The following is a 22,096-nucleotide window of genomic DNA, read 5'->3' as shown; positions in this document are numbered from 1 at the left end:
CGCTGCCGGACCCCGGGCAGCGCCGGCCGCGCCAGCGCCACCACCGGCACCGGCACCCAGGGGAGGCGGCAGCGGCGGCGCGCCCGCCGGCAGCGCCTGGCTCCGCTGGGCGCAGTGACAGCGCCCCCCCGGCCCCGCCGGCCCCCGCCTCCCGCCGCCGCCGCCGCCTGCGATGCTCAGTGAGTGCCGGGGAGCGGCGCGGGGCTGCGGGAAGCCTGAGGCCCGCGGGGGTGGGGGGGGGCGGTGCGCGGCGCCGGCCGGCGGCGGGAGCGGGCCCCGGGCGTCCCGCCGGGCCGCCTCGTGGCGGAGGCCCGCAGGCCCGGCCCGGCCCGGCCCGGCAGGCGGCTCCCGGGAGGCCGGCGGGCCCCGGGGGGGGGGGCGCGCCTCGGGCACGGGCGCGGCCCGCGGGGGCAGCCCCGGGTGAGGGCAGGGCCGGGCGCCTTCCCTGCGCCTGGAGGTCGCGGGGTGGGCTCTCTTTATTATATATATATATATTTATCCCCCCCCCCTTAAAAAGTGCGTGGGTTTAATTAGCTGTTTCTTACCGCACCATCTCTCTTCCCTTTTTCCCCTTTTTTTTTTTTTTCATTTTTAATTCTGATGGGGGAATACTTTCACTCTCGCGTCCCCTCAGCGAGTGCCCGTCCCTCAGCGCCCCGAGCCGTGAGCGGTGCCCACCCGCGGCCGGGGCGGGCGAGGGGCTCCGGTGGGCCCCGGGCTGGGGAGGCTGTTGGCGGGGCCTAAAGGCGAGCGGGGGGCTGGGTCCGGCAGCCCCGCTGCGGGGAGGGCAGGAGGGCCGGGTGGGGGAGGCTGGGGGCGGGCGGTGGGTGCTGGGGGCAGAGGGAAGGGTGTCCGGCCCGGAGAGCCCGCAGGAGCTCAGACGGGGGGAAGCCCGGCCTTTGGCTCTGTCCTCGGGGCAAAACCAACACTGGAATTGGCAAAGGTTCACCCGTGGACGCTGAGCCGAATCTAGGTGCCGTGGAAGTGGATGCAGGCTCTTCTAAAGTCACAGGTGTTTCTTTTCTGCTTTCCTCACCTGATCGCCGCCACTGCTTGGGCAAAAGCCTTCTCCATAGCTCTGCTGTCCTATTTTGCACCACCACCGCGCCGAGTCTCCATGTCAACTTGCCGTGTTTGCTTGCCTGCATTTCTGAATGGCAGCTGCTGCGTGTGTGAAGCCCCTCAGCTCTAGGTTCTGATCTTTGTGTCAGTTTATCCTTATCTTGTTTATTCTGCAATTTTGTAAACCTTAGATCGACTTAATGTCACAAAATTAAAAATTCGGTGCTTTAGTATTGTTGGTAGACTCCAAATTTCACCTGTAGGAATAATGGATAAAAAAATGGTACTTTTCTTTCCACAACTGAGGCCTGAGATGCAGTTCCCAGTAGAAACTATTCAGTACTCAAGAGACTGTGCTTTTGTGGGTTGTTTTATTGTTGGGTGGTGGGTTTTTTTTAAAGATTGCTTGTTCTTGGTTCTTCTCTGATGCTCACAGGTCTTTCCTCAGCCTGTTGGAAGGAAGAGACTGCTGCCCAGCATCAGGATAGGAAGGCAGTCTTTAAAAGCAGCTTTTCCAGCGCTAGTTTTCAAGCTCTTTTTCGTGTGTCTGTACTGGTAATATTTCAAGGCCGTGGAATCTGCCTAAACCTGTACCTGAGATATAGCATGGGCAGGAAGTTAATTTCCTTGGCCCAATGCTTGGCACACAGCTAACTTCCAGCTTTTCTAGGAAAGAGGAACTTGTGTTTTGTATGAGTGGCCTCTCCTCTGGGTTTCTGCAGTGGCTTTGGTTCCTCAAAAAAATTAACCTAATATCTTTTTTTGTGTACGTGTGCTCCAATTTGTGACACTGCAGAAGACGCTGCATTGTAGCTCTGCAGACTCCCGATGTGATTGATTTTTCTTTTCTCTTTCCTTATGTATTTTGCTTATCAGTAAAAACAGTTAATAGCATTAGTATTTATTGTTCTCTCTGTCTGTTTGAGAAGAACGAGGCATCTGGGACTTCTGAACAATTCTTTCAATCTTTCTGCAGGCCTTTCTGCAGCCATGGACAGGGAATGCTATATATGTTCAGTTTGTTTCGTGTTTTGGAGACTTCTTCAGCAATGAGAGCGAGAGTCCTAAAAGTGTCTGGAGGTTAAAATGGCAGGCTTGTCCTTTTTTGCCTTTAAGTTTTGCATCGTTGACCTGTTGTGAACTAGCTCAGCTTGAACACAGTTAAAGGCATTTTGGCAGGCTGTCCTTATGTTTATTTTATGATATGCTCTAATTTTGAAGGCTTGATAAAGGATATTTGTAGGAATGTTGGTTTTGCTCTTCTTGCACTTCTCATGAATGCTTTCCCTGCCCCTGTGACATTGCTCTTTGTAACACTGAAGTATAAACACAAAGTGAATGAAAAAACAAGACCTGAAACGAAAGCAGGGGTGACAGCGTGTCTGATGCCAATGGGTGTTTCTTGGTGAAGGTGCATTTCCTGTAAGGTAGTTCCTGTTCTGTCACCTGGGAGTGGGGAAAGATCTCCTTGAGATACTGCTCGTAACACCCACTACTCTGACCGCCGGGAGGAGTATATAAGGTATGCGAGGGGAGCAAGAAACTGTACAGGTTGCATAAAGCAGCTGCAAATACCACCTTGCTAATTTTGGCTAAAGAAACTGGGGCTTCCCTGTTATCCTCAAAGCTCTGAAAAAGCTTGGACTTGAATCAGCTGCCAGCGACTGACTGCTCCTTTCCCAGGCCCTTCTCTCTTGCTGCTAAAATGTCTGATCCTGGTGTTAGAATTTGAGACTACTGGGTAACTTACTGCCTTTTTTTTTGCCTATTCTTTAACATTTACCATTTTCTATGTTGGTCATCTGCTCATTCAGCAGCTTAAAAAGGCTGATTTCAGTGCTCTCTTGTTTGTCACTGTCATTTCAAAGGGTCCTCTGGAGTTCCGCATCTTTCACGCACCAGTTTTCTATTTCTCCGATCCATTGTGAGTTGCTGAGGAATTATCTGTGCATGCATGCTGTGCCATAATGAATAAGGGTTTTCTCCTCAAATCTAACCTAGCGCAAATGGATCCTGTAACTGAAGCAAAAAAGTATGGGCAAGGATATTTCTAGATTCTCTCTCTTTGCAATTGAACCACAGACCTGAGGCTGATTTGCACAGTTTTGACTGACTAAACCACTTCAGAAACATTTAGTTGAATCTGTTCCATGCCGTTTTGGGAGTGAGTTTCTTTTGGGTTATAAGCCAAGTACAACAATCGAATGCAAACTCTCCAAAATGGTTTCTAGACCTGAAATAAGCATCTGTGAGAGCATCTCAAATATAATTAAGTTGCTGCCCAAACCTAAGCTGTATGGCAGACTGCATGCAGAGGCAGTAGTGTGGACCTGGGCAAGTCCCTTGTGTGTGAGTCCATGCCGCTAACTGAAATGCGGAATGGCAACGTAATACATTTGTGAAGCTTAGTTCAGGGTGTGTTTTAGGAGGGTGCCAAGATGCTGGTCCGTCCTGGTAGCCACCCTTCTTCATGGTCTTCATTAGAATTCTGTCTTTCCTACAACTTTGTGAAGGAGAAGAGGTGTTATATTTGAGGCAGTGTAAGTCTCAAATATAATTTCTTTAATTGCAAGGAAGATGAAAAGGAAGTTTGCTTTTGGAATGGATAAAGTTGTGATTGAAACCCATGATTTTAATAGGTCTGTCTGGAAGTGCTTTGAAAGCTCCACAGCTGTTGATGCCCCTTCCCCACCCTCAACAGTTATTTCACCTGTGAGAACGAATGGAAAATAAGGTTTTCCCCAGAGCATATGGGCTTGCAATTCCCCATATCTGTTTAAAGTAACTTGCTGAAACCTTGCATCCTGTCCACTTGGAACCCCACAGAGGGCTTATTGTTCTAACAAGTAGGATAAGCACTAAAGTGTGCACGGGTATTAGAAAAGGCTCATTTATGATCATATTTTTAAAGCTGACATTTTGTTAGAAATATGGTTCTTACAAGGGAGAGGAATGGGCATCCTTGCCTGTCTCTGAAAATTTGTGTTTCATTGGATTTAGCTACTCAAAGCATGTGCACTTGTAGAATGTACGCAGGCCTTGTGGCAGAGGGGCTGTAAGGTATAGAACTGTCTCGAGGCAGCCCGTACCTATTATTTTGACAGAATAAAGTTGTTGCTTAGTTCTGCTTTATTTAAAGCCTTTTAGGTTATCTAAACATCTGTGTAAAATGGATGGGTATTGCAAAGGATTGGTGGCAGTCGGGTACTACTCAAATAGCAGGGGAGCTATTGCATTCATCTTGCTGAGGTTCTTTTATTACAAGCCAGAGGCTAAAATCTAGCATCAGGCTCCTTTTGGTGTTTGTGAGGATGTCTTTCAAAACTTATATAAAGGAAACTTCAAAGAAATTTAAAAAAAAAAAAACTTTGTAGGAGGGAGGCCCTAGATATAAGGCAGCAGGCAAAAAAAGCAGAAGGCTCTGCTTTTGTTTTTAATCCTCCCCCCCCTTTTTTTTTTCTGGGGACTTAGCTGACTGAAGGGCCAGAAGTGTGGCTCTAACCTTTAAGTTCAGGCGATAAGCTATTGCTTCTTGGACTCCCCAAATAGGTAAAAAAGTTGTGCTATTTAAAGCATTATGATTCTGAAATTTCCTTCCTGTATGTTAATTTCTCATTCCCTTGACTCTTTTGGTATCATTTTGTCAAGCAGAGGAATCAGAAAATGACTGAAGAATATCCAAACTGCTACTGTAAAAAATCCGTAAAATTTTTTTGTGAGTTAATTTTTCACAAAATCAGATACTAAAGCTGCAGTGGTGACCTGAAGTCTAGAATCCTCAAAAGTATTTTGGATTCCTCTGTGAAATTAGTAGAATTAGGCAGCAAACTATTTTTGTGGATCTGATTTAAAGCGTGTAGTTACTGAGAGGCACATGCCTAAAGATTTTGTTTCATACTTCAGTATTGAAGTTGTTTGACTTCAGCAATGAAAATACTGAGCCGTTAGTTCTCTGTCAGCTTTAGCATATACAGCAAGAGCCCCATCATCTCTTTCTTTTCTTTTGAGGTCATGAAACGCGTACGCACAGAACAGATTCAGATGGCAGTGTCCTGCTACCTCAAGCGCCGTCAGTATGTGGACTCAGAAGGTCCCCTAAAACAAGGGCTGAGGCTGTGTCAGACTGCTGAAGAGATGGCAGCTAATCTCACAGGTAATCCTATCATATTTTCCATCTATGCTTCTTGGCAGAGTTGTGACAAGTGTGAGTATGTGTATTGGTAACTATGTGAATTTGTCTGCACGTATGGACAGCACTTCTTTCGAAATAAAGAAATTTCCCAGTGTGAAGTTGGTGTGAGTTACAAATTTCTGAAGAGCGAAAATGTGGATGAAAGTGTAAAAAGGTGAGATTCGTGGTCTGTGAATCAGCAGACTGAAATACCAGGTTGTGGTAGTGGAAAATGCGTATGTTGTATTCCAAAGAACATGAGGTCTGGTGAGTAGTGGTGCTTTGGGATGGGGGTGAGAAGAACGTACATGAGGAATTAAGTAGAAGTGGGAAATTCCATTGTACCTTTGTACTCCAGGAGAGCTGTATCATCTGAAATGGAAGTGATACATACCGTTTCTTTCTCTGGCCTTGTTTGCTTTCTAGTTGTGAAAGCTCTGCTCTGTCACTTGAAAAAAACACCCCTTTAGTGCATGAGACAGTTTATTTCCTTCCATGCCCTTTCTTCTCTTTCCTAAAGGTTTCTGACTACTGCTACGCTACCTGCTTTTAAAATCCTGTCTGCGGCAGTCTTCATTGTAATTATTATGTTGTTATAAAAAACTATGCTACTGCTTGAGCACACACAAATATTGAAAGGATGCAAGCAATGTGGAGGTTATAAAGATTAAATTTTCTTGTGAAAGTAGTAGAAAATTCTGGGCTGACCTTTGAGTGAAAATGCAAGGAGGAAATGTTTTCTGATAATGAAACTGCCTAGATTGTGACTAAGACAGGTGGAGACGTTAGTTACTTGTGATACAGCTTGATTTGACAAAATGTCAGTTGCTGTATAACTCTGTGCTTGTAGCTAGATAAGACTGGATGCCAAAATAGCTCTTTCCACCTCTAGAATATTTTGCCATAGTTAGAATCCAGAGATGAGTGACTTGTGGGTAAGTGTCGAGGCTGACACTCTCAGGGGCCTAAAGGAAATTGGGTAATATTTTGTTATTAGAAGTGACTTGCATCTTCTTAGTACTTTTAGTTTTCTTGCTGTTTTCAGAGTAACTATTGGAAGTTTGTTACAGATCCCTGAAATAATACTGGGGCAGATGGGGAAAGAATGAAACCAAAGTAAAATGCTGAGTTGGTTTTGATGGGAGATTTTACGGAAGAGGTCGGTAGAAAGGTCAGTGTTGAAACAGGATTAGAACTTGGGACCAATCCATACCAGGAGGACACAAGAGTATCTGAAGTAAGAGAGATGAATTGGATTGCAAGACCTTGCACTCACATATGGCATCATGCAGGGGAAAAAAAAAGTTTCAGTAAAGAGTGTGAATGAGTGTGTGATTGGGTTTTCTCTTTTTACTAATCATCCACCAAATGTTATTACTAAATTCTTGTTGTTAGTCTGTATCTTCTTGCCAGTGCAAGGGTTTTGTGGATGGTGATTCAGAACTTAGTCATCAGTTTTCATTAGAACTGAAAATGGTCTGCTCTCATGTATTCGGCTGCTTACTAATTCTTCTTGTCAGACATGCTCGTAGTAAGCTGTCAGTGAGTATGCTGCAGTTCCATGAATGACTGTTGAAAAACGCAGCTTGTACTTATTCTGATGACAGAGTCTGAAAATACTTTCTGCTGCAGTCATCTTAGTTTTGTAAACTGGATAAAAACTGACAAGATTCTAAAGCCTGCATTGCTTTATTTCAGGGAAAGTGATCAAATATTTTTTTTCTGAAGATGTTTTGCTTGTTCCTTAATAAAACTCACTTTGCTCTTTCTGTTCAGCTCTTTTCTTTTGTTTGACTTTTAAATTAATCAGCCCATATAAATGGGAGAGTTACTTCTGTTTTCAATTCTGTGATTTCTTCCTTCGCAGTGAAAAATGTCCTCTGGTTTTGGTTTTAAACAGTTTTCTCAGTTTTATCTCAGCATTTGTTTTTGTCGTCTTCCAGAGTCTCTTCAGTTCAGCCCTTCTCCATTGCTTCATATACTTGCTGTATCTGCACAGGTCTGTTTTCACAGAATCTAGAGCAGCCCAGGTTGGAAGGGACCTCGAAAGATCATCTGGTCCAACCTTTTGTGGGAAAGGGAGCCCAGATGAGATTATCTAGCAGCCTGTCTGATCGCATCTGCAGTAAAATACCCCACAGAGCTTCCTCGTGACTAAGCCATATTTCTGTAGAAAACTAGAAGAATATTTGAGGACAGAATGAGTGACTAAGAACATGTTCTTCTAATACTGCCCATAGTATGCTATCAATACCTAGGACTATCTGAAATAATGTAAAATTATACGTCGTCACACTCACGTAAAAGAGGAATCGGTTGCTGTTCAACAGCGTTTATAGTTGGCTGCACATTTGTTAGCTGGAAGCAATGCTGCCCACAGCCAGTGCACAAACCAGGAGGGTACCGTCGATATCCCTGAGTTAGGAGCGAGTTCCTTTGAATTTGGTATCAGGTCACATAGCTGGCTGCAATTACTGGAAGTGAAGTCAAGGAGCAGATGTTTTCAATAGATGTTTTTATGACCACCGAGGAAGGTGGAAAAGAAGCTATGGTAGATTTATTAATGTATAAGAAGGGTATGGCCAGTGTTTTATTTCAACCAAGAGGAAAATACGCCTGAAGTCTTACTCTTGTTTTGGAATCAGTTGAGCTCTTGATCCTTTTTGCAGTTCTGGTTGGTGTAAAGTTTTGGGAAGGAAAAGAATGGGAATTTGAACTTGTTATTACTGTCTGGTATGTACGCTTCGTTTACCATTTGCTTGATGGTATCATTACTGAAAAAGTTAGGGCACAATGATTGCCGAGTCAGACTGTTCCAGGGTAGGTAGCCAAAGGTGATGTTCTTCTTTGTGAAGCATGAAGAACATCTTAATTTTTGGAATTAAGTTGCTTGTGCAGAGAAAGTTTTATAGGTGGCATGGAGGGAGCACTTCATAAAGCCAAGGACGGTAAATTGTGTTTGCATGGCACGAGCAAGGTAGCAAGTCACTCCCATTCCTGCTGAAACGAGGCCACCAGAACTCTGTGAAGAGCTGACCCTTGTACATAACCTTGTGACGTAGCATAAAAGACAGGCCCTCATATTTCTGTTTTTCTCTGCTTTTACAGTGAGTAGTATGAGTGACACTGAAAACTGTTACTAAGCATTTTTGAGTTAGTGCATGCATGTGGTTTACTTTCTCTTGCTGAGTATCGATTATATTAAATTTTCAGTCCGAATAGCAGAGTTTTTTACTTGAGTTGTTAAGTAATATTGTTATGTGAGCCTGGAGTTATTACCAGCTTTGAGTTTCTGAAGCAGCCAGGCTCTAAAAAGCACAGCGTATCTGTACCTTTCAACAGGTTGTACTTGTTTATTTCTAAACTGATTTGAGAGAAGATAGGGAATTGGTGCTGGAATCTGTATTTGGTTTTTTCTGGTGAGGGGATGATGAGCACAGCCCAGCTGTTTGTTTCCAAAGCTCAATTCAGGTTGCCCTGCAGAGTTGGTAAACATCCCTCCTGTATTTCCATAAGCTCCAGGAAGATAGACCTGTGTCTTACCAGAGAGAGAGAAGGCAGGGAGAATAGTGACAGGCTGCCTGAACGTACACCATGTGCTGATCTCTTTCTAATTAGAAGCATTGAGACAAGCTGGAGGCTGGCCTATCTCTCTTTAGCATGTGAACATTTGATGATGTTGTTTATAGACTTCCAAAGCTGTCAGAGTTGTGCTTCTGTGCGCGAGCCAAATGCTGGAACAAAAAGCGATCAACTGGGAGTCGGAAGGCAAAGAGAGAGGATGGAAAGCGGTGGGGGGCAGGAGAGACTGAAAGAAGTCGAGGGACTTGAGAGTAATGAAAATAGGTTTTGTGGAGGGGAAAACAGTTATGAATTGGAAAAAAAAATTAGGAAGGGAAAACAGTGAAATGCCTTGCCTTGCTTGTTGCTCTTAGAAGAGCAGACAAATAAACATTAGTTATAATTTTGTAACTTGTGTTTCTAATCACTTGTATTTGTATATGCGTAGCGTATGTTGGTGGGTGGCTGTAAACTCACACAAAATTCCCTGTTGGATTCTGAGAGGTTATCAGAAGAGTGAATGTTTGGTGCCAGAGAAGAAGCAGCCAGTTCCTTTTCTAAATAGTTCAGAACCACTTTTATCAGAGTTGATACTGGTTCTGAAAATCAGTTAAACACCACCTCAGGAGACCATAACAACTGGGTTTGTGGTCAGACACCAGCTGCCCTTTAACCTAAAATCCTCAGGGAAGAGGACACATTTTGATTAAAAACTACTAAGTGTTTGCTTAGAGATTCAGTGTGTTTTCACCACCACCTCTGGGAGACTAGTAAATGACACTGATTGGGACAAGGAATTTCAGACTCTGAAGTAGTGTCACTGCAGACATTCTGTCCATGGTGGTTGGTGGGTCCTGCTGAAAAAGAAACTTTGTTTTGGAGAAAGTTGTAGATTGCTTTCTTCATCTTTTCTGAGTGCAAAGTAGTAAAACCACTGAGTATGTTGTAAAACTGTTAAGGGATCTAGGACAGTGTTACTCTGAATTTCTTGGGAACTTACAGTTGTGTTTGAGAACTTAAAAATGTATTCTGGGGGGAGCAGGTGAGTTGCTTGAGGTTTTTAGTTCGGGTTTTTTTTTTTTTTAAGCTTTCAGTATACTTTCTCATTCATGATCTGTGTAGGTTGTTTAATGACATGTTTAGGTGCTTGGGACTATGTCATCCCTGGACAGTTTGAAAGATGAAATGTTGTTTTGGTGGCTGCATTACCTTGAATTTTATGAGATGCTTTGTTTCCAGACACACATGCAAAACTCCTTAAATCCCTATTTAATGTTTACTTATTTTATTTCACAGTCCAATCTGAATCTGGTTGTGCCAACGTTGTGTCTGCAGCTCCCTGCCTGGCAGAGCCACAGCAATATGAAGTACAATTTGGACGATTACGCAATTTTCTCACAGGTAAATATCAGGAAGCAAGGAAGAGGAAAGTAGATGATTTTTTTTTTTGTCATTTCAAGAAGTAGAGAACAACTTAATAAAATTTAAAATCATGTCTCTAACAGTCTTCTGATTTCTAGTTTTGAGATTTCAGTTACTGCAATTAGAAATATTTAAATTCTTTTTAATTGTTTTCTGCATGCTGAGTACCTCTGGCTTTTGTAGATAGCTGACTGTTTGCCCTTTCTTGTTCAAGCATTTGGTGTTTGTAGATCTGGACAACCACATACATATACAGGAGAAGAGGGAAGATGATAATGTTTTATGTGGAAGGCAGGAAACTTAGAAATGAGTGTAGTTCTCTGCTGTCTCCTAGTTTAGGGCTTTTAATTTTATTCATAATTGGCAGATTTTTATGATGGTCTAGATTTTTAGGGGAGAATTTGTTCCCTTAAATTTATCTGTACTGGCTTTGAGACTGGAGCTCTGTGACTGAAAGAAAAAAATTCTCATTCTGTAGTGTGATGCAGAAGAAAATCACAATATTTTTTAAATTATTTTTTAGTAAATAAATTTTTTAAAAAAAAGGATACTCCTGGGAATGTCCTTATTTCTTCTATGAGTCCCAAATGTGGGAAACAGAAAGCAGATAAGATTTTCAGATAATAGTACCAAGGAAGGTGAGGTTGCCACTCCTCCAGCCTTTGAGCACATCTACATTTATCCACTGTAGGGATTTGATCCCAGTGTGCATAACACTAGGATTAATATTCCTGATAGTTGTGGAAGGGAAAGGGAAGGAGGCAGGCAGGAAGGCAGAAGCAGAAAATAGTGAAGTCTTAGCCTTGCCACCTAGAGCAGTTCAACACCATTGCACTTTAGTATTGGAGGTGAATCTGTATGATTTAATAGATTTTTGAGAATTATGACTGCTCTGTTCAGTGGCTTAAATACCACTTGGAAGTGCTAAGCATGTTTTTGGTGTTCAGGTCAACTGTTTTCTTATTTTTTTGTCCCTCTTGCTCGCTTTGATTTCTTACACATGTGAACTGCTTCTGTTCCTGCAAGGGAGTAACTTGCCAGCCAGCCACAAGGCACCACAGGACACTTCCCATTTCTGTGATGCCTGCTGCCAGGGGCACTGAGGAGTGGGCAGGGGACTAGGACCACTGAATAATTTAGGATTACTCCAGAGGTCTGTAGTTCAACTAGCTGCTCAAAGCAGGGAAAGATCAGAGTTTGATCAGGTGGCTCAGGGCCTTGTCCAGCCGGGTTTTGAAAAATCAGAAAGTGCAGAGATTGCTCTGCACCTCTGGGCCCCAGCTGCAGGGCTGAGCAATTTGGTGAGAATTTCCCTTGCAGCAGCTTGCCTCTTGTCCTTTCACTGAGCACATCGGAGAAGAGGCTGGCTCCTTTTCCCCAATAATGTCCCACTGGGTACTGAAGGCAGCAGTTGGATAGCCCCCTATTCTTCTCTAGGCTAGGCTACCCACCTTCTGTAACCTTTCTTCACATGTTCCTCAAGAACGTTTTCTTTGTTCCTGTTTCTGACAACTTCCATCTCTTCCCTTTTTCCCCCACTGCGGAGTGAGGTCCTTCCTCTTGTTGCATTTCTGGACTAGAGCAGCTGCAGAGCAAAGAGCACCTGCTGGCTGCTTAGAGCTTTTACTATACACAGACCACTGGTTTCACTAGCTCTGGCCCAGTTTCAGTGGGACAGAAAGGAGAATGATGCCAAAGTATGCAAATATACGCACTGCACTCTCACTGTAGTTACACCTATAGAAATGGGAGAGAGGCAAAGTGTGGACCAGAAGAAGTCTGAGAGTGCTCAACAGGAGAGGAAAAGTAACCTAATGGAAAGGGGGGGGAAAAAAGAATACGTGTTGGTGAGTGGCAGGAGGGAAGAACAAGCTGAAAAGAAGCAATGCCGTTTGAGGACTGGCAATGCCTATTTTGTTGCAGTGATTTGGTCCTCTGGTACCTTGTTATTCTGTCCCTGTATGCTGCCGTAGCATTTTGTGGCAGGGCTCTGCTCCTTAGAGCTCCCTGCAGCTGCCTGAATGTGGGGGGGAAAAAGCCCAAAGAAGCTGATGCAGGAGGGGTGGAGCTGTTGCACAGATTAATCTCTGCAAGGTACAGCACAGCCTAATCGGGAGTTTGTTACACTGTGTGCTAGGAATTACTGCTGGGATTTGCCTTGGCAGAGCGAGGGGGGGGGAGAGAGAGCATGCACATGAGCAGGCACAGAAATAAAACAGGAGCACAGCATACTGCAATACATTTTTGGAAACTGTAGCTTCATTTCCACCAAAGACAAATCGTTTCCATCCAAAGCATCACATGCAAGTGCTATTGAAGCCAAAAGGAAAAAAAGCCACCAAAGTTCAGTCCTGCAGAAGCTAGGTAAATAATTTTGACTTAAACATGTTAAATAGTATTTTAAACTTCTAAAGTCCATCTATTGCAATAAACAGAGGGCATAAATAAATAGGGGAGGAATTCAGCTGTCATGTAGTTTGAGGTGGTAATTTAATAGCTGGCCCACACCTAAAAAGGGTTTTGAAATCTCTGCATTTTGTTTTGACAGCATACTTCACTGACTTGAAAATCTTTCTTTGGGTCTGTAATAGGAACTGTGTATCCCCTTTAGGTGACAGAAGAGGTTCATGTAGATGAGCGAACAAAAGTCTCCTCTTGCTTGCTCTCTGATGCCACTGTCAAGGCTTTTTGCAGTAATTGTCCTTGCTCTGTTTTATTCCCAGTAGAACATGGGTTGAGAAATCGTTCAAAGTTGTTTTTCTTTTTTGATTTTTTTTAATATAGATTCAGATTCTCAGCACAGCCATGAAGTGATGCCTCTTCTGTATCCCCTCTTTGTCTACCTCCATCTGAACATGGTCCAGAATGGCCTAAAAAGCACAGTGGACAGTTTTTACAGCCGCTTCCATGGCATGTTCTTGCAGAATGCCAGCCAGAAGGATATCATTGAGCAGTTGCAGACTACCATGACTATTCAAGATATCCTGTCCAACTTGAAGCTCCGGGCTTTTCTGGACAACAAGTATGTCATCCGCCTTCAAGAGGACAGCTACAACTACCTTCTTCGCTACCTCCAAAGTGACAACAACAACGCCCTGTGCAAAGTCCTGACCTTGCACATTCACCTGGATGTGCAGCCTGCCAAGAGGACTGACTACCAGCTCTACGCCGGTGGGAGCTCCTCGCGCAACGAGAGCAACGGCCTGGAACCCAGTGACGTGCCGGCTTCCATTCTGCAGAATGAGGCGGCGCTGGATTTACTGCAGGACAGCATTAAACGTGTCAAGGATGGGCCCCCCTCGTTAACGACCATCTGTTTCTATGCCTTCTATAACACGGAGCAGTTGCTGAACACTGCAGAGATTTCACCAAATAGCAAGCTGCTCGCTGCTGGGTTTGATAATTCATGTGTGAAGCTGTGGAGCCTGCGTTCCCGGAAGTTAAAATCTGAGCCCCACCTCGTTGATGTGTCGCGCATCCGCCTGGCTTGTGACATCCTGGATGAGGAGGTCTGGATACTTTTTTTTTTTTTTTAACCCTACCCTTTCTGCTGAGGATTTGGGGCATGCATTGTGGAGTATCTAGTTATGTCTTAAAGGACTGTGAGGCTGTTCCACAACTTTTCTGCCTTGATGCACAAATTCTGTAGCCTGCTCTCATCCTTGTTCTTTCCTGCAGTGGTTGTAAATGCTGCACTGAGGTGCAACGAGTTTGTGCTCGGATCATAGTTTGTTAGTCCTGGGTGCTGATGTCCTTCCTACAGCTGTCCTTGAACAGATGACAGTACACAGGCAGCTCAGTAAGGACAGGTGACTAGACAAGGCTCCATTCCCTGAGGAGCCTTCTTATGGATGGGAAGATGAAACAAGGAAATGCGAACAGTAAAAACACACTGTGGTGGAAGAAAATTAAAAGGAAGAAAATTAAAAGGAAATTGGCTCAGAACAACCAGTCAGAAGGGTGGAGAGAAGGGTAGAGAGGCAGGAAGAAGAAAATAAAAGACAAAGTAAGAAAAGAGACAAAGGAGGCTGGTCTGAGACCTCAGGAAGAAGGAGGGATGCCTAAGTGCAAAACTATATTTAAGGAATCACCTGACCCGGAGGTGAAGAGTTATCATGGAGAAATTACACAAAATGGCTCTGTTAAGGAATCTGTGGTGTAGAAACTTCAGAGGCTTCCCACTCTGGACTGCTGGAGACAGGGACAAGGATGTGTGTGCCTTCACATGCCAGGCTAGATAGCATCTTCTAGTTTGCTTTTTTTTTTTGCCTTCTAGTCACGCCCTTCCTCCCCTTTCGCCACAGCTGCCCACGTAGCATCTTGTATCTGGTTAGAGATCAGAATTTGTGACTCTTCCTTTGTTTAATCACTCCCTTCTTGAAGAAGAAAAAAAAAAAAAGCCTCATTTGTTCTTGTGTTGAGCATTTAGCAGGAGAAACATCCTTTTTTCCACTGTTTTTTTCTTCTTCTCATAAAAAATACCTAGTGGCAGGGTTCTGTTTATTTTGGAAGGGTGCAGAGAGCTTGCTGGATGAAGGGATCTATGGTTAGGGATTGCTTTGTTAGTCAGCTTGAGAACGAGAGGCAGGCATCCAGGTGAGATAGCACAGTGGCATGCTCACCTCTTCCCAGCTTAACCCTTTCTGCAGAGTGAGCAGGAAAGTGGGTCAGACCAGCCCGACATGGATCTATGGACTTGTTTTCATTATAAGCTGCAAGAGTCCATAGGACACGTGACTGTGTGTGCTGCCTGTCATGGAAACCAAATGTCAATAACCTGTGACAGGAGAATTTCTCTGGTAAATCAGCAGGTCACCTCCTTTGGCTCCAGACTATAGAAAAGTGAGATATTGCCAGGTTATCAGGAGTGTGTTTTAGCTTTCTTTGGCACGTAGGCACATACTTGTATATCATACGTGTATTAAGAAACAGCTGTGGAAGCTTGAGCACAAATGTCTCTCATTGGCTATTTAATATTTCGTGTATCCTGCAGTATTTATGCACAGGTCTAAAACCAAAAACTGGTCAAAGCCCAGCACAGATCAAAGTCATTGCCCTGAATAACTTCACCACTGACAAAACAAATAGTGACCTGATCAGGAGTTCAAAGTTAAGGGAGGATACCAGCCTGAACACACTGCTGGTTATGTGTCCTGAATGCAAATGAAAGCCTATTGACTACAAAGGAAATAAATTCCAGTATCTGGAAGCCCTCAGTGAAAATACACAGGCACCCCCAGGGTCGTAGGTGGGAACAGACCAGCACCCGCTTGGGTGCTATGGGAGTAGAAGCCACAGATACAGAATAACTTGTGAGGATGTTAAACTTGGCTGGGTTTCTGTAAGATTTCTTCATATTGTTTGTTTTAGTTAATTTCTCTATTGTGTAATTAGCTTTGGATACTGTATTTAAATAGTAGTGCCTGAAATAATTAATCCTCAGATTGGTTTTTGATTTGCTGCAAGCAAATAGATCTGTCTGTTTATGAATATATAGAGGTCTAAAAGTGAGAGTTTCAGTGGTGGCAGGTTCACAGTGGCATTACAACTAGACTATTGGGTTTATTAACTCTTTTTGTATGTATATAACAATGAGGTTGAGACTTGGCAAAAGTGTTGGAGAATGATGCGTTTTCCTAGTCTCTGTAAAGCTTTTGTGTCGGTAAGGTCAAAGTCATCTACTGGGTGTAATTTTAATGAATTTTGCTCAGTGTGATGCCCCAGTGCACTTCACGAGTGTTGTGTTGCTTCTTGGAAACAGGAGAGGCTTACTCTTTGGGGATAAAGTAATTCCGTTTTCTTTATAGTGGCATCTCACAAATGCCACTTTATAGTCTGCCTTACTTTTAAGGTCCAGTATAAAAATGCAGTTTTGCAGCTGGGGAAATGGATGTGCTGTTTGTCTCTTTGCAATTTTGCCATTCTTATCACTGGTACTACATAAATGAACAACGGAAAATAATACTCTCAAGTATTGAGAGTGGCCACCTTTAAATTCTGTGAAGACTAAGACTTGACCCCATTCAGCTCTGCTTCTAAGATCTGCTTTTGAGTGGTAGTGGTCCTTCAAGTGGTAGTGGGCAGGGATGATGCTGACACCTTGGTGGATGGCAGATGGGAGGGAATTCTGGAAGGAGCAGTAAGAAATGTCCTGTAAAGAGAGCCATGGTATCTAGTCCCTTGTATTTCCCTCTTAGATCCCTACTGTAGGCAGGTAAGAGGTCTTCCCTTTTGACATCTGAAGAGCACTGCAGGATGAGAGAGGTGGTGACACCCAGGGAAACCTGTTACTAGTTAGGAAAAAAAAAAAGCGGGGGGTGAAATTTTTTTTGTTTGTTTGTTTTGCTTTTTTAAAAGTTATCGTTACTTTTTGAGGCTCACTCATTCTCTTGAGATTTTTGCTGAGTGGAAGACCAAGATAATTTTTGTCAGCTAGATAGTGTTTGCTGCTCTCAAGGTTAAATGCATCAGCAGTAAATTTTTCTGGGTCCTGATGGCTGTCATGCAAAATCCATTACTGATTTAAGTAATAGCTGATGAGTTGGGCAGTCTGTCCATAAGTGTATCATTTGGAAGGTGTCCTGTGTAACAGAATATGATAACGTTTTTGTTCTTTTTAGTTTCTTAATAATACAATTTTTTGGAATCTTGTACTTGCTCAGGAAGATTTCCTGTTCACTGTTGAAGAGTAGTATTTTTTTTCTTGGCTCATTTTAGTATGTTGGTAGGTTTTCCAGTTCCGTTCTATTACTTAAAATCTGTTTTGATAGTTCTTCTTTTCAGAATGGATATCTGTGTAGTGCCCAGTGGTATGTTATATTCAGGAAACATATTCAGTGAGTGAAACTGGAATCCTAAAAAAATATGAAGAGAGATTCCCTGCCTCCCTGCTGATTTATAACACAGGTTGTAACCTTTCTATAGCTGCTGTAAAGGCTCACCTACATGGTAGTAGCTGTGGAATGCAAGGAAGAGTGTGCTTGATCTGACAAAGAAATGAAGCTTCGTTCTGCAAGGTAGTAATTTAGTGGCTGAACTTCCAGCTGCTTTGTTAATCTGGTCAGCAGACTAACTTGGATAGGGAGGAAACGGAAAAATTTAGTGACTCAGAAGCATTGTAGGTATACTGTCTTTGGTGATCTGTAACAGCAGTGTGCAGTTGTTACGCTAAGTGGGTGTCAAACAGAAGTCGGATAAGATTTGCTACCTGTGACCGTATAGGAGTGTGGTTTTGAATGCTGCAGAAGGCATTGTCAAATAAGCTGCCGCTGTAATACAAAAAAAGAAGAGTAGGTCCTTGTAAGAGAGAAAGAGTGTGTGCTTGCAGACAGCCCAAGAAGCCCTGTATGAATTTGAAGGCATAAAATTAAGTACCTGCACTTGCAGAATTTACAGAAACTGTAGTATAATATAAGTAACTTGAATGGGCTTCCACTGGTAACTTGTCAGGAATCTTATGGTCATAATTAAATAGTATAAAATGCTGCAGGTATCAGCCTCTCTCCTTTAATGTGGTAACATAGCCTAGAGATGCTGTGGATTCCAGCAAGCAGTGCTCTATCTGAGGTAGAAAAAGCAATCTGAATAAGAATGGGGCTTTGCATGCTAGTGCCTGCAATTTCTCTCTGCCTCACCTCCATAGTAGAGATGAAGTTGGCTGCCAGCCACATCATAAAACTCCCACGGGCACTGACTGCTCTGAAGAGAATTAGCATTGCTAAACACAGCTTGCTGCCTACCACTAAACACACAGCTGAGATGGGAGGAAGGCGGCAAGCTAGCTAAGCCAGAGTTTGCTTGCCGATGTGAGATTTGAAACCACTGGAGGAGAAGGGCTTTCAGGGCTATTGCTAAGTCTGAAGCAAAATTGTCTGCGGGTCCTGAGGTCGGAGGGATGGGAGATGTGAAGTCAGCCAAGAGAGCTGCTCACCACGAACTGACTTCTGCTGGTCGTCAGCAGTCCGGCAGCCCTGGGGAATTGGTTTCCTCTCGGGGCAGGAAGTGCTCCTTTGGCAGGAAACGGGCCAGTTTGTGATGATAAAAGTTAAAGGGGCTGCTCACAAACAAAAGGGTGTTGTGTTGAATTTGATGTGCAGAGATTGTCTGCGGATGAGTGTTACTGATTCAGTACTGAGGAAAACTGCCTGCCTGACAGCCCTGAAGAAAGGTGGTCTCAAGCTTAAGGTCTCACACAGGTGCACCCCAAGCCATGGTTATCCCACACTCTGTTAGTGAGACCCCAGCTTTTTGGGCAAGGACACACGCTCTCTTGAGATTTGTTGGAAATTGTGCAGTCTGTAGCCTTTGATTGTCAAGAGTTGCTACTTCAGTATACTTTCAGAGACTGTTATGCTCCATTGGGAGATTCCTTTAGCACTGAATAGTCTTTAAATGTGAAAGCCTTTACTTGTTGACTATGTCCTGGTACTTGAATTGGAGAATTACAGGATGAAAATGTTACCAGTGCCATCCTTTCTGTGATTATTCATCTTCTCCTACCCTATAAATAGATCCTTTCACCTAAATAAGCTGCATACATTTGCTGTTCTTGAAGGGTGAGGATGTGAAAGCATCCAGATGGATCTTGCATGGATATAGATGTTACGGCCTTACTGGGTTTCTGTTCACATGTGGGACTAAGAAGGAATGTCCGGCAGACAGCATGTCAAATATGCTTTGTCTTTCCATCTCCTGCCTTTTGTTTAAGACATCTGTGCTTCTTTTTCTCTGCTGTGAGATTCACTTCCAATAATGACCACACCAAAAGAGCAGATGCCAAGATCTGTTTCGACATTCTTAGCCAAAAGTTTAGTAGAGAGCGGATAGGGAATAAGCATATGTTTTAGCAAGTGGAAAAATGTCATAAAGTACTAGGTTTTTTTTTTCTTTTTTCCTATTTGCTTACAATCCCAGGTTAAGGTGCCTTCTGGAGTGAGCACAAGGCTACCCACAATGAAAATAAAACCTCTACATAAAGTCTTATCTCCCCATCTCTTTCAGTGTTAACTTGGATGTAGCAAACGTGCTTGTAATGTTTGTATCTTAGAGTTGCACACAATGGGCCATGTCTAAAATAACTTCTTCAATATTAATACTTGCCTGTTTTCCTCATGGTGGTTCCTGTATTTGTGGAACAGATAAACATGCTTTCCTTTCTTGTTTCTTTTTCTCCTCCCCCAACCAGGAGGAAGAGGATGACAGCGCAGGCACAGAAATGAAGATCCTGAGAGGACATTGTGGACCCGTGTATAGCACGAGGTTCCTTTCAGACAGTTCAGGACTCTTATCTTGTTCTGAGGACATGTCCATCAGATACTGGGACCTCGGAAGTTTTACAAACACTGTGTTGTACCAAGGACATGCCTATCCTGTCTGGGATTTGGATATTAGCCCCTGCAGCCTGTACTTCGCCAGTGGCTCCCACGATCGCACCGCAAGGCTCTGGTCATTTGATCGGACATACCCACTGCGAATATATGCAGGCCATTTGGCGGACGTAGACTGTGTTAAGTTCCACCCCAATTCCAACTACTTAGCGACGGGCTCCACAGACAAAACTGTGCGCTTGTGGAGCACTCAGCAAGGCAACTCAGTGCGTCTTTTCACTGGGCACCGTGGCCCCGTGCTAGCGCTTGCCTTTTCTCCCAATGGTAAGTACCTGGCATCAGCAGGTGAAGACCAGCGGCTAAAGCTGTGGGACTTGGCCTCAGGAACTCTTTACAAAGAACTGAGGGGGCACACGGACAACATAACCAGCCTTACTTTTAGCCCCGACAGTAGTTTAATTGCTTCGGCGTCGATGGACAATTCAGTCCGGGTCTGGGACATTCGGAACACTTACTGCAATGCCCCTGCAGATGGGTCTTCCAGTGAACTGGTTGGTGTATATACCGGACAAATGAATAATGTACTGAGCGTACAGTTTATGGCCTGTAATCTTCTTCTAGTGACTGGAATTGCACAAGAAAATCAGGAACATTAATTATTATTTTTTTTCTTAGGGAAATGGGTGGGTGTATTGAATGCCAGAGTCCATCGCAAGCTGAGATTACTGACTGTGAAACACTTTTCTTCCTCTGCCCCCTTGAAAGGCATGTTCAGAGTGATGCAAATGCTTTAAAATGTCTTGTCCGCAAAAAGGCTGTGCTGTTGAATGGAATAAGGAAAAAAGGAGGAGTGAGGAAAATACATATACATTCTAATCTTGTACTTGTAGGGATGGGGAAAAGGGGAGGAAATCCAGTAGCTTGGGGAAACCAAAAGCCTGGTCCAAACAAATGAAACTGCCAACCAGATAAGCTGCTGACCTGCACTTAAATATCCTGCATTGATTGATGGGCACATCTTACCTACTGTTAACTGAGGCTTGAGTGTGTGGAGAACTACTGGCCCAGTGTTTTTTGTTTTGTTTTGCTTTTGTTTTCCTGGTATTGCAGAGGACCAGCATTTTAAGACCCTTATATTAAAAGAACATTACGTATTTTCTACAGTGATAGTGGTCCTAAATATTACAGCTCCCTATAGCATTTCTGGAATATTTTGGACTAGCTAAGTAGAAAATACCATCTTCCTTTTTAGTAAGGGGATGAAAATCTGACCTCAGTTGGGGCCCATCTCTGCATTGTCATTTGGGTTTGCTTCCTGGTACTAGCTGTGATATTTGTATTTATGTTCCATTAATTAGGAATCTTTCTGAGTCTGGTTGCACTGTGTTTTGAGGACGGGAGGACAGTGGGGGTAGAGCAGTGGCTTTAAGGGTAATAAACAACTTGCCTTGACTGCAGGGAGGGCACAATAGAAGTGGCTAAGTTTGGACGCCTAATGGAAACGGGGCATGTCAATCCACCACTGCACCTCACAGAAATATTTCCATAAATGGAAGTTGGCAGTCTAGGGAGAGGGGGACAGGGAGAGACACACAAAGTGACATGGGAAAAAATAGTATTACTAAATTATTGTGCATACACGGAGGCAGCTCTGCCAGTGTTGGATTTTTCTCAAAATGTTGCAATATCAGTTTCATGAACACTTTGTGAGATAAATCATCAGCATTCACAACAAGGATCTATGGAAAAAGCACGTTCTAGTTTGTCATTTGGAGAGATTAAATATTTCTGCTTTCTGGAAAGAGTTATTTTGTATTTTGTTTTCTATTAAAAGCATTTAGTTTAAAAAAAAAAAATGGTTTGGTCCCTTTCTGGGAAACTTGTTCTGACTTGCATGGGAAGGAGAGGGCAGGAGCATGCCTCTCCAGCGCCCGCTTGGCACTTGGAGGCTGAATCTGGTGGTCTTGCTCACTTGGTGTGTGCTGTTTTGCTATGCCCCTACTTGCTTTCCACAGAGCTGACTTGGCAGGTCATGGAGTAGGGTATTGACACAGCTTTGTAGGTCAGCTGAAATGCACATGGAGGATCTGGTACCCCTTGAGGTTGATGCTGTGCACCAAAAAGTCTTGTTCTGTAGCAATGCGTGACATTTACTCTGCAGTTTGACAGTCTGAAATGTCTCTTCCAAGCAAAAGGACAATCCTAATGTTTTCTAGGTAGGCTCTCGGTATTAAGTGATAATTCCCTTCAGTTTCCCTCAGACCTTCTGGACTTTCATGAGAGGTTTCTCTTGAGAACGTTGAAACAATCTAAGAGTTTAGATGATAGCTCACAATTGCTTCTTTTTTTTTTTTTCTTTCTTCCTCCTCAGGTTGGTAAATAACCAAAACCTTCTATCAGAAAAGCGTTTGACCTTTCTGAGATTAGTAACAGTGTGTGCTGTGGCTCAGGTCTGCGAGTACCAGAATCCCCTCTGTACGCTTGGAGTTCAGTGGCACTGCTAATCTTCTGACAGCTGGTTATCAAAAGTGTGAAGCAGCTCAACAATCCCAGA

The 22,096-nt window shown here is 43.6% G+C and overlaps 1 protein-coding gene across 3 annotated transcripts; it reads left to right on the top strand.

The window, feature by feature from the left end:
- Nucleotides 1–24: 24 nt before the first annotated feature.
- Nucleotides 25–21,346, top strand: TAF5L (TATA-box binding protein associated factor 5 like). 3 transcript variants are annotated; one of them, XM_063329058.1, is made up of 5 exons: nt 25–179; nt 5,071–5,215; nt 10,091–10,195; nt 13,001–13,725; nt 19,401–21,346. In XM_063329058.1, the coding sequence occupies exons 2-5, from the start codon at nt 5,074–5,076 to the stop codon at nt 20,196–20,198; spliced, it is 1,770 nt and encodes a 589-aa protein (XP_063185128.1). In that variant the 5' UTR covers nt 25–179; nt 5,071–5,073; the 3' UTR covers nt 20,199–21,346. The 3 variants fall into 3 exon arrangements, with proteins under 3 accessions (XP_063185128.1, XP_063185127.1, XP_063185129.1); XM_063329057.1 differs by lacking the exon at nt 25–179 and adding an exon at nt 802–1,012; XM_063329059.1 differs by lacking the exon at nt 25–179 and adding an exon at nt 1,041–2,584.
- The last annotated feature ends 750 nt before the right edge of the window (nt 21,347–22,096 follow it).

This window comes from Chroicocephalus ridibundus, chromosome 3 (genome assembly GCF_963924245.1).
Source record: "Chroicocephalus ridibundus chromosome 3, bChrRid1.1, whole genome shotgun sequence".
NCBI classification, from domain to species: Eukaryota; Metazoa; Chordata; class Aves; order Charadriiformes; family Laridae; genus Chroicocephalus; species Chroicocephalus ridibundus.
Note: the sequence above shows the minus strand (reverse complement) of the source record. Positions and strands in the feature narration are given on the sequence as shown.

Bases quoted from the DNA above. Each gene is read 5' to 3' on its own strand.
- TAF5L (XM_063329057.1), top strand. From the start codon at position 989: ATGCAGGCTCTTCTAAAGTCACAG. The intron at 1,013-5,070 runs GTGTTTCTTTTC...TTTTCTTTTGAG, and splicing joins AGGCTCTTCTAAAGTCACAG to GTCATGAAACGCGTACGCAC. The intron at 10,196-13,000 runs GTAAATATCAGG...TTTTTAATATAG, and splicing joins ATTACGCAATTTTCTCACAG to ATTCAGATTCTCAGCACAGC.